This window comes from Montipora capricornis, chromosome 7, assembly GCF_036669925.1.
Source record: "Montipora capricornis isolate CH-2021 chromosome 7, ASM3666992v2, whole genome shotgun sequence".
Taxonomy (NCBI): Eukaryota; Metazoa; Cnidaria; class Anthozoa; order Scleractinia; family Acroporidae; genus Montipora; species Montipora capricornis.
In genome coordinates, this window is record NC_090889.1 from 26,943,894 (window position 1) to 26,956,393 (window position 12,500).

The window sequence follows — 12,500 nt, forward strand, 5'->3', positions numbered from 1 at the left end:
AAGGAACTTTATTTAAAGGTCTAATCTTCCAGCGCCGTAGAGCAGTAATCGGGGACACTGTAAATTGAAATTATCAAGTTAACGCAAATCAAATCAAATTTTGGTTTTTGAGGAAAAGGGGAAACCGGAGTACCCGGAGAAAACCTCTCGTTGCAGAGTAGAGAATCAACGAACTCAACCCGCATATGACGCCGAGTCTGGGAATCGAACCTGGGCCACATTGGTGGGGGAGATTGCTCGGTAGCCTCGCAGCTGCTACAAGGTCTCACCTGATTGGAGACCACCCTTGAGGTTTAGCAAAAGAACAAATAACAGAAACAATGGTCCTTTTGTTTTAGGCCTAGGGTAACAGAAACAATGGCCCTTTTGTTTTAGGCCTAGGGTCCATTGTTTCTGTTATTTGTTCTTTTGTTAAACCTCAAGGGTGGTCTCCAATCAGGTGAGACCTTGTAAGAGCTGCGAGGTGACCCCGGTTGCTCTCACCACTGGGTCATCCCAGCACCCCAGCATTTGAACAAAATGGCGGATGCCGTGGTTGATTTTGATGCTTATGTCGACGTTCGTTTTCACTAGCATAAGCTGCTTACGCTTGTACTTGCGTCACTAGTGAATACAAGGCTTAAGGGAAGAAAGATAACTCATAATTGTGTAACTGATAGGTCGTTTTATTTCTTTTCCCCTGTACACGGACGTTTAGCATTGTAGTTAGTATAGCTTTAATAGACCATATATTTTTCGTTTTGCCCGTTGGGGTGGATACTGCAATTTAGACGTCAGACGCTTTTTTTTTCCCTGGGAAGAAATGCAATTGAAAGCTTGGACTTGCTACCTACAGCAACAGTTCGTTCTTTGCGTATTGCAAAGAAAGCGACCTTGGACAATTCAGTGGATCGACCCTCGTTGGAAGAGTTATCTGCTGCTCTTTCATAACGAGAAAACAGTATTGCACGTGTCAGTAAGACACCTTATACCTCATTACTTTGTTTTTGTGTTTGGTTCTTTCTTGAGGCGAAAATATTTTTCATGTTCTTACCTTGTGTTTTCCTTTCAGATAGCAAAATTTGGAATGATTTCTCAAGAAAGTAGCCTGTTACGGTCATATTCAAAGACTTTTTCCGAGTTCGACATGTCTCTCTAAATAACTGAATTTGAAGCATTTATTTGATTATAAAATGTGTTCAGTTCACTTTAGCATTTCATTCGGTCAAGAAAGTGTGCATGGAATTTTTGAGGAAAAACTGATAAGTACGTTTAAACCATCATTGCATGGCAGTGTCTTGTAATGCGTAAGACTTACGTACCCGCGCGAAAATTCTGGAGTGGTCTTGAATTGCATGAAGCGGTTTTATGTTTGTTACAGCATGCGCTTGGCGAGTGAATAGTCAAAGACACCATAATTGGAAACACCTTTTTCCTTTTTTTATGCGCCCTAAGCACATCATGACATCATTGAATAATCAATATATATCTTATTGTTGTTTGCCAAACCAGTGGCTGTAGCGGCGTGTGGTCAGCAGAAACAGGGAAGAACTTTGATCGCCAAAATTACAAAGCTTATAAAACCGGCAACATTCAAAGAAATATGATTGTTCCAAAAGGTCTAGATAGCAGCAACAATATAGATAGTCGTATAAACATAACAACTTTCTTTAATTTTCCAGACATGTTTCGACGGTACATCCGTCATCTTCAGTGTTACATATTTTGAAATCGCCGTTGAATTTAAAGCGCGCGCGATCTTACAAACTTCGTTACATTGCGTTGTCAATATTGCGTATTAAATCAAAACAGAACAAAACAAAAATTTAAATGAGTGACGCTTAGTTCCTTACAGGGAGAGAGTCAGGTTAATGTGTTTCACCTGCTGGTTGAGATCGGGCTTCTCCCATTTTATATACATGGATTCCTTAAGCTTCACTTGGTACTTAGTGGCTGCAGAGTCCAGGATCTCGAAGCAATCCGGTGTGCAGGATGCCTTACAAAACTCTGAACTCTGCAAATGTTTAAAAACGTTCGAAGATCTGTCTGAAAGTAAGTGCTCGCGCACTCGTGTGGAGAAGTGTCGGCTGGTTTCACCAACATAACAAGCATTACAACTTGCACACGAAAATTTATAGACCACACGCGTGCGAAGCCCTCGGCGATTTCAAAATATGTAACACTGAAGATGACGGATGTACCGTCGAAACATGTCTGGAAAATCAAAGAAAGTTGTTATATTTATACGACTAAATATGATTGTCCTGTTTTGTCATGATTGTGATTGCGTTGCCTAGAGTTAGCCTGCAGAGTCTTTTTTTGGAGGCGAACGCTTGTTCGAGGTCCAACTGGACCGCCATTTTGAAAGCCAGAGTTTTGAAGCAAGCAACCGTGGACAATCTTCCTGTCGGTGTACGTTGGATCAGTGGCTTGATCTGATCGGCGTAATTACAAGTTCAGAAACTAAATATTTTGAACGAGAGCCGATACAACGTAGATTTGATCTTACTGGTGTACTATATTTCGGTTGGCCAAACCAGGCTTCCCTCAGGTTACAATGAGAGTTTACAATGGATTGCTTCTTTGTACATATATAAAGTAAATGGATCTTGACGTAATACTGGAAAAAAAGTGATAAAACATGGCAGTTACAACGAATTTGAATTCAAACACTAAGAGTAACGGAAAAATAACGGAAATGACACTAAATAATGTACTGAAATCAAATATGTTTCTTCGCGGATATTAGATTTCAGTTTATTATTTAGAGTCACTTCCGTTATTTTTCCGTTACTCTTAGTATGTATATGAATTCAAATTTGTTGTAACTGCCATGTTTTATCATATTTTTTTCCAGTATTACGTCAACATCCATTTACTATATATATATATATATGTACAAAGAAGCATTCCATTTTAAATGAATGAAGGGGTAGTTTCTAAAGAAACTGTGGTGCTGCGTCGGTGGGGAAGTAGTATACAAAAATTTGGTTTTATCAACAGAGTTGATAATGTAAATTGGCCACCGTACAGAGATTCTAAAAGCTGACGTTTCGAGCGTTAGCCCTTCGTCAGAGCGAATCGCTCTGACGAAAGGCTAACGCTCGAAACGTCAGCTTTTAGAATCTCTGTACGGTGGCCAATTTACATTATCAACTCGTTGATAAAACCAAATTTTTGTAATCCATTTTAAACTCTCATTGTACCTGAAGAAGGCTGGTTTGGCCAGTCGAAATATAGTACACCACTAAAATCAAATCTACGTTGTATGGGCTCTTGCTCAAAATATTTTGAAAGCACACAGCCGGTAAAGGAGGGAATGTGAACGATGTTGACTGCTGTGGTGGGCAAACGGTTTCAGCACATCATCAACATTTTATGCAACAAAGCTTCACGAAATGCCTGGTACTCAGTCCCAGGCTGCAGCCGCGGATGTTATTATGGGCACTTGTTACTTTGGTTACAGACATCGATTAGTGCGCACGCGCATACGCAACAACGTTGAAAGGGGGCAAACGGTTTCAACTTCATTGAACACTCGCGAAAACAAAAAATGTTGAATGGTTGTTGAAGCAAACTTTAATTAAACCCTTTTAAACTCATTTTCAACCGTGATCGATTCAACTTCGGTTCAACAAGGTTGAAAGGGAGTTTCAACATCGCTGTTCAACAAAATCGAACGGATGTTGAAGCAAATGCTGAAACCATTTTGCCTGGGCTTTAAGAGTGAATAAAGAGGATCAGGTGAAAGGTTAATGGAGACAAAAAGTATGGAGCAGGAGACATTGAATTTGTAAATTGAGTGCGTAGAGATTCAGGTTAGAGAATGGAGGCTCGGAGAGTGCACGTGAAGGGGAGAAGATGATCGTACATGATCGTACGGATTTCTTTCTTTTCTAGTACTGAAAAAAAGTGGATCACAGAGGGGTTACCTTTTAGAACCGAAAAGACTTCGATAGAGAAGAAAAGAAAAGAAGACATGAAAAGCAAAGTACTTATCATCTGTCTTAGTTGGTCTCTGAAATTAACCGAAAGGGTTTCAGGGGCTTTTGCGAAACGCACGCCTGCACTGAGAGGCTTTTCTCTGGAAGTAGGTTTTCCTTCAAAAAGCATGTTTACATTCGGTTTTATTTGTAATCTGTGTTATTATTGGCTATAAGTTATTTTGCCTCTCGGTACCGAGTCAGCTTTGGAGTCAATGAGGCCGGTGTTCTCGGATTCGCTGTCGTACGTAGGCTCGGTAACATTAGCAGCAGAGAAATAAGGGGGGCCCCGTTAGGAGTTGTTTGTGTTAGCTATCAAGTACAACACAATGTATTTTCAAACAATACGTGAATCCGAGTTTTCTCCTTATATCGCAATATAACTTATGAGCATTTTGTGATAAACCCTCAGGCCTCAGTCAGCCTTCCACAGATAACATACACCTCATCCTTCTTAGAGCCTGATTACATGGTGAGTTTCAGCCCGAGCTGAAATTTCGGTCGGTCCATCGGGCTGTTGCGATTACATGCTCAATTTCAGCCCGCGCGCAAAACGCAAATTTCCATGAAAAAATTTACTGAGATGCAAAAACACAATCGATGCGCATGCTCACGTTCCTTTTTCAGTCCGGGCTGAAAAAATGATAACGATTACATGGATTTTTCAGCCCGTTTGCCCTGAAAATCCTAGCCCGGTTTGTGAAACCGGGCTAGGATTTTCAGCCCGGGCTGAAGTTCACCCCGGGCTGAAACCTTCTCCATGTAATTGCCACTTTCATTTCAGAACCCGGGCTGAATTCTACATGTCATCAAGCCCTTAATATCCTGCTCAACCCAATCCTGTGATTGCTTGGTATCTACGTAGCAACGGTTCTATAAGGACAGGACTACAGCTTCGATTATGATTGATTTTTCCAGTGGAAAAAACCCCCTTTATATCAAAATTAACGGGTGGAAAATTCATTTGCCGAACCCAAGATATTGTTTTTGCGAAAACATGTTTTTTGCGGAAAGGTAATCATATATCTATTTCTGCCTGAAAAATTAATGGGCAATTTCTATTGCTGGATTACCCCCAGCGCTGCGACGATATGAAGAAAGCCACACTAAGGATATGATAATTAAGCTTTCTGACAGATGACTCTTTAAGTCATTTTTGGATATCTTAATTAATGCAGTTGTGCTGAACTGGCTGGGAAGAAAGGCCTTTTCGAAGACCTCCTTTGAAACCAACTAAGTACATTGTTATATAAGAAGAAAATGGTTTTTTAAAGCGAAGCACTTTTCAAAACCGTTTGTGATGGAGGCTTTAAGACTGATGCAACCTTGTTATCGATCGATCAGCTCTGCTACGAGTAATGTCATCGTTTTAATTTCCATACAACAGAAAACGCCAGCGTAGCAGACAAAAAGGATATGTAGTGCGAAAGAGCTGCAAAACGTTCTACTCTCCATTTAATCACCATTTACTTAACAAACTCCCGACTCAGCCGGGCCTTCCACCTTCAAATAATTATTTCGTTGGACTGGAAGGGAGCCACCTTGAAGAATGCCAATAAATTATACAAAACATTCGCGCATTTTTCAGACTTCATATTTTTCGTGTCTTAATTACTGGAAGCCGTGAGGCGATCCCTGTTCGTTTAGTAAAGCTTGATCATTGGAAATTTCACTCACCGTATGAATGCAGTTGTTCGATGCTTGATCCGATTACGTCTCGAAAGACATACTCCTTTGATTTACGTCCAACACGACTTTGTGTTGGTTGGAGCTGTTTCCAAATTTCTCTTGATCTCACTTTAAACGTGTTATGAATCCTTTGAGGCCGAAGTTTAAAACTGTCTGAGAAATCTTCTGAACTCTCTTGATTAAAATTGAATAATTTTTTCCCCGAATGTGGCGTTTCTCCCGCTGTTAATGATTCTTTCCAGTCCAGAATATTCACAAGCTGTTTGTTTCGATTCTCGTGGTTTTTCTCAATCTCCCGAGGCAGCCATTTTCTGTTGTCGTCATAAGTAAAATCACTGGAGAATTGATCTTGTCTTTTTCTAAGAACAGCAGATGGTGTATGGGAATCAGCCTGCATTAAAATTCAAATAAACATATAAGGATTTTTTTATTTCTAAACAGTACCAAAGGGATTTGTGAACTTCAAAATTAAGTAATCGATTTGTTTACTTACCCAACACGGGAATAAGCACAGTAGAAAAATCCACATTTGAACTGAACGTAGCTGAAAACCCGAACCGAATTCAGGCACGGCCATTTCACTGGTAGGACGGAATTAGTATTCAACTCACATTCGTGGTTTCCAGACAGATAAATTAGACGGAAGAATTTTTATTCCTACGCATGTGGTTGGAACACAGGAGATCTTGATTGTATTCAAGTTCATCAACGTAAATATATAGAAGTGCATGAACAAAAATGTAAATAGAAGCTCGATGACCGGAATAAAGGCAGAATCAGTCCTCAAAACAACCATCTGTAGTCGAATGTATGTTAAAAATAGCTGTAATTGTAAACTTTCAAACGATAATAATCAGAAACGGAATTCAGTTTGGAGTAGTTTCTGAGACTATCGAACTGATGATTTTGGCAAGGATGTTGACAGTTCTTATACGCTACAGTCTACGAGTAGCTAAATACAGAAAGATCAAGTAAGGAAGAGGTTTAAAAGAAAAACCACGCAAAATCTTATTTTGCCAGCGCCTTCGGCTCATTGGCCAAAGGCCTGCAATAGAAACGTCAAATAAAACAATGACAGCCACACAGTGCTATTACGCTTCCTTTGACAGGTTTTTAATTGTTAATGGACTTTCAATTTTTGCTTTGGAACATATCAAAATCACTTTTTGTCAATGAATTTCCGTGGAGCATGTCAAACTCATTGCTTTTAATTTTACTCTTCTACACGCATTCAAAAGAATGAGCCAGTTCACAAACTGATGATGATATCTTGCCGGTAAACCTTTGTGACACGGCAAGTATTATTTTTTGCCTCGACTCAGCTGGATATTCAGTAAAACTGAACTGGCTGTGCAATTGTTGGAAAATTCATTCAATTGTTTTCTTGATCAAGACGCAAAAAGTGCAAATACCTTTCTTTATCGTTAACGTCGTAATAATTGGTAGATCGTCGGAGACGTAGACTGGAAGTCTACTGAAACACATGAAGCCGAGCTATGGAAGTCATACATGACTTTCAGTGACGAATTTTTTTGGCGTAAGCTTTGTCACTCTAGTCCTTTCTTAAATAATAAGCCCGTAGGTGTTTATTTCAGCACAGCCAATGCGTGAATCATAATCCACGCAATTATCATGCTTAGAAGTTGACGCATAAGTGCGTACGTTGCCAAATCTCTGTAGTAGAGATTTTTACCAACTCGCAAAAGGGCAGATAATCAGCAGTTATTCAGGGCACCCAACGAGAATATAGTTCAAAACCACTTAAACATAGCATTGTTAAACGTATTTTAGTATTTAAATGGTAGATATAGGCATATTTTTATCCCCTAAAAATTTTCCATCTGTTCGGATTTCCTAGCTGAAAGTCTAGTGATCCGAAAATTATAGGGATCAAAACTTAGCTTTTCGAAAATTTCAGCCAGAAAAAAGGCTCCCGAAAATTCTAGGTGACCTTTTTAGGGTAAAAATCCGTTAAAAATGGGCAATTATACGATTTTTCAGAAGTTCGAAAATCCTAGGAGAGGCAGGCAAGCAAGAAATTTTACAACAAATGTTCCGAAAATGATAGATCTCAAATCGTCTTCCCAACAGATATTTCCCGAAAATTGACGCTGGGTGCCCCTGGTTATTTCGAGGGGTTTGCGGCGCTTTCCAAAGAAAGAAAGCTTCTATAGTTCTGGGATGATTTTTGCTTGGGAATAACGAGAAAATTTCTGAAAGAGCGGGATTTTTCCCGTACGAGAGGCTGTACGAGACTGGAAGTGCGGAGAAATGCTGAAGTATTCCTCGTTTTGCATCGAGCAGCACTCGAAATTTCAGTTATGTTTTCCTTGGAAATGTGGTGAAGTTCTATCCCACTACTGGCGAACTTTTTCATTCAGGCGAGAGACGAAATTTGATGAAAAGCGATACTGTTTCGCGTGGTGAATTAATAGTTCAAGAAGACTTGGAGTAAATAAGAATATTATTAACAAGAAAAAATGTCAAGCTAGCTTTACCTCAGTGGAACTTCGTAGATATCTTTTCAAGTTTTGAGTTATCAGCAAATAGATCCTCTCACCTCCTTACAGCACGGTTGAGGTAGAAAGACCACGTATTCAACGAGAATATTAAAACAACAGAGGGGAACAGCAAAGTTGCGAATTTGATTGCCACACGCACCGGCAAAGCACCATTCACTCAAAATGGCGGGAAATGGCTTTAGCGCGCGAGGAGAGCGGAAGTAAGCAGTTTTTTCCGGTCACTATCTCTAATCTGGAACCCCTTCACTGTAGTAGTGAAGGGGACCTCAAGCGAGGACGACGATGACTGCCACGACAACGTTGTCAAAAAAATACAATTTCCCGTCATTGTAATAAAATATCTCCACTATTCCAAATCGTTCGGCATGGAAAGTGTGTATCAACATTACTGCGCCTTTCAATAACATGCGAACTCTTAAATTCAAACGGTCAACCGACAAATGCGTTTTTCGCTACCGTCAATCAAATGTTCGGCGGCTCCGAAACTTCCGACTCCTGTCGAGCGCGCAGTAATCAAATCACATCGTTGAGCCCAGTTCAGTCAACATAGTCGGAAGCTGGGAGGAGCCACCGAACATTTGATTGAGGGTAGCGAAAAACGCATTTGTCGATTGAGCTTTGAATTGTAGAGTCCGCATGTTATTGAAAGGCGCAGTAATTGCACGAATGAAATTTGTATGAACGGTGTAGATGGTTGTAAACAAAATCGAAAATTCATCGTCAGGTGTTCGCGGCCTCCACATAACCTCAACTCAAATTTGGTCATTTCACGTCTTTGTGAGGACGAAAACGGCTAAGAAATGTACCAAACTGTAAAACGGACGTGCGGGGCGTGCAGAGCCTTTGTTTTTGTTTCATTGCGTTCTCGTAGCTGTTGTCGTCATCCCTACCTACTTACGGGAACTTTTATGCGCCCGCGAGACTGAGCACCGCCAATTAACCCTTACTTTCATTAAACCGCTTAATTTACTCCCCGTTTCTATTTCTTATCATGGAGGATACCTTGTTACAACTTATTAAGCTATTTGGTTGTTCATGGTTTTCCTCAGACGCAAAGATGAGTGTTTTTTCTTTACCAGATCATGTAATACATTAATATAGGATTTCAGTGTAGGTTTTAGGGTTCCTGAGAGGTTTAAAAACAAGTTTCGCAGCTCGTATGTGTATTCGCTCAAGGTCGTCCATTGACGCGGGTGAGCAGGAACCCCAAACCACGATACCATACAAGACACTTGGAAGTAGAGTCTTAAGTAGATGTAACTATCAGAGGGTGATGTCAAGTGCTAGTTTTCCACCCATATAAACCGTGGAGCGTTAGCCCTACTGATGGAAATGGGCCCACACAAGGACAGAGAAAAACTCTGACTATGGTGAAAATTGAACCCACGACCTTCGGGCTACATCACACCTACTCTACCGACTGAGCCACATCACCCTCTGATAGTTATCTCTGTTGAAATATAAGTGCTACACGGCCAACGTTTACAAACACGTAACCCTTCCTTGCACTTGTACACATTCATGCCATGACATTGACGTTCTCAATTCCCACCTTCTGCTCCCGTCTGACTTTGTAGCTCAGTCGGTAGAGCAGCGGTGATCTAACCCGAAGGTCGTGGGTTCGATTCCCACCCTAATCAGAGTTTTTCTGTGTCCTTGTGTGGGCCTATTTCCATCAGTAGGATTAAAGCTCTTGAGTAGAAGGCCTGGAGTGTGTATGACGGTAAAAATTTAATTCTTCTAATAACTGCTTTTTTCTTATTAGAGGATTTAGCAGACTTTTGGTGCGTTCTTGCCAAGAAAGTTTACTGTCTATGATTATTCCCAGACATTTGGAGGGAGATTCAAAATCAATGACATTTTCGCCATACGTCGAAACTAACCCTAACCAATGAATCTGTTTGAAAATCAATAAATACTTGTTATTCATATGATAATGTAAACCCTGTTAGTCTTGATGACAGTCAATAAAAATATTGGTTATCTCATTAGTGCTTGCTACTATTATTTCTATGAAATTTTCCAATTTAGAAGACAAGCAATATTTCCATTTCCTAAAGAAACGCAAACAGACAAACAAGTAAGAGGTAAATACTACATCCATCTTTTAATTAAATATCTGCATGAAAAACACGGGAAAACCAAAGTCCAACCCAAAATTGAAATGACTTTCATCCCTGAAGCAGACCCCCTTTAACAAATAAAATTGTTAGTCAGAGTATCATATACAGGTCTCACTCTCAGGATTCAAAGGTTTAAAGCAATTTACACAAAAGAGCAGTGAAAAAACTGCAAGACATCTCATTTTTTAAAAGAAAAAATAACCATAAGGCATTGTTTACATTTTTATTGTATTTTTAGGCAACTATGATTCCATTTTCTCAGTGTTCTCAGTGTTCTCAAGTTTGTTGTGCTTCTTTGCAAACCGCATGTTGCGACGGAACTTTTGATCAACCTGGAAGTAACAAAAAAAGAATTCAAAGGAAGTATGACACTTTCAAGATGGAGGCAAAGTTCCCTCCACAACAACCTTGTTTGTATCTGCAAACTGAACAACCAGAGAAATAAGTACCCTTCCAGACTGTTCCCCCTCACATTTAATCTCTTAAAAATACATACCAACGTAGATTTTATCTAAAATTTCTGAGTAGCTCCATAGAAAGCTACCGGTAATATTTTTGAGGAAAAATGGAGGTACAGTACAAAACTAGCAAAAAGGAAAAAATAGTTACACTGGAAAACATTACTACTCATCATTCAAAACTGAAGTTAAGAATTTGTCCTCTCATAACTAGAAAATATATTTTCTGGTAGTCTGGAGGGGAGTTCCTGTGTTTGCAGCATGATATAAAAAATGGAGGACATAAATGGAGACCATAATAACCCATTGTTAGTTCTTGGTTTGGGAAGTGACAATGTACTGTAGTTACCGCACAACCTACAGTGGGTAGAGCGGAGAGTAAACATTTATTATATACTGTAGCTTAGAAAGTGAGTGAAAAACAACCCCTTACATAGCAGTTAATCTTATCAAGTAGAACACTATAGAGAGCTGTATTCTACTAAAATAAATCCACATAAAATCCAATTTCATGCCTCTACTTTTAAGTCATGCAAGAACAGGAGAACTGCCAAACAGAATCTAACAAAAATCAAAATGTGGAAAACTAAAATCCTTACACAGCCTTAGAAGTACATTTCTTGGAATTAAGTTTCAGAACCTTAACATAACATTGAACTGGTTATTTATTTCCTAACAAAGAGAGAGAAGAAATGCACTTGTCAGACGTAAGCTTGTTGTCTACACTCTTACCAAGAAGAGACATTGAGCAAAGGAGGTCTTATTGGGGGGATGGGGTCATCAATGTCTGCAGGGGGAACGTGAAGTTTGCCAGAATGCAACCCATGCTTGTAACAATTCCCCAGTTTTGCCTGTTACCAGTAGTAATTTTATGTAATCAACAAAAAACAAGTGAGGTCTCATGCTACTGTGCATAAAAGCTACTAAGCACAACACTCATTCACACTTAGACTTGGCTTGGGCCAAGCTGATTTGTCCTAAAACTCCCACAGCCTATTCCCATCTGCCCTTGTAGCTCAGTCAGTAGAGCAACAATGATCTAATTTGGAAGTTGTGGGTTTGATTCCCACACAGGTCACAGATTTTTCCTTGGGTGATGCACAAAGAAGTTCGTGATACTGTAGAACAGCAAAAGGTTCTTCATCCATCACATTCACAGTAGCGTAAGGCCTCACCTGATTTCTGCCATTTACAGTACATATATGTATACATGCTACTAAGGACAACACTCATTCACAGGTAGTAATTTTCTTTATCAGAATTCACTGTTCTATTGGTCTTCTGCAATAACTATTCACCTAATGGAAGACAATAAGTAACCAAACAACTTACCCCTCTTAGAGATGGGTGACGCTGCCGCTTGGGCTTCTTAATTCCATTCCTATGCCATTTTCGGGCTGTAAAATTAGACATAGATGAGCATAGATGTAAATAGTCATCTTTTATCTCATCAATAATTAAATTTCAATCTTATCAATCGTCTGGAGAGATTCTAGAAAACCTGTCCACTTCAAAGCTACATTACTGTGGTCACTATGATTTGGTTCTCAAGGGAATATGAAACAAAATTTGTATTGTAGATTAAATGTACAACCTAATCCTAATGCCAAATAAATTTGAGAATTTAATATGCCAAAAATTTCGTGTTCTTGACAAGTGCCAAAGAAAATTTGACTGCCTCCTTTACGAAATGCGGTTTCTCAAAGAACTGAGGCCTAGCCTTAACACTCAGAGTGATCCATAAGT

General features: G+C 39.6%; 1 protein-coding gene and 1 long non-coding RNA gene across 2 annotated transcripts in view; both read right to left on the bottom strand.

Moving 5' to 3' along the window:
- The window catches only part of LOC138056679 (uncharacterized), a 13,023-nt gene extending 6,390 nt beyond the window's left edge, over positions 1-6,633 (bottom strand). The window contains exons 1-2 of the mRNA XM_068902532.1: positions 6,145-6,633; positions 5,640-6,042 (exon numbers count right to left, since the gene is read on the bottom strand). Coding sequence (XP_068758633.1) covers positions 5,640-6,042; positions 6,145-6,228 — 487 coding nt within the window. The 5' untranslated portion in view covers positions 6,229-6,633. The remainder of the gene's footprint in view (positions 1-5,639; positions 6,043-6,144) is intronic.
- A 3,872-nt stretch (positions 6,634-10,505) lies between these two features.
- The window catches only part of LOC138056688 (uncharacterized), a 5,644-nt gene continuing 3,649 nt past the window's right edge, over positions 10,506-12,500 (bottom strand). The window contains exons 3-4 of the long non-coding RNA XR_011133514.1: positions 12,087-12,151; positions 10,506-10,628 (exon numbers count right to left, since the gene is read on the bottom strand). This is a non-coding gene — a long non-coding RNA (uncharacterized lncRNA). The remainder of the gene's footprint in view (positions 10,629-12,086; positions 12,152-12,500) is intronic.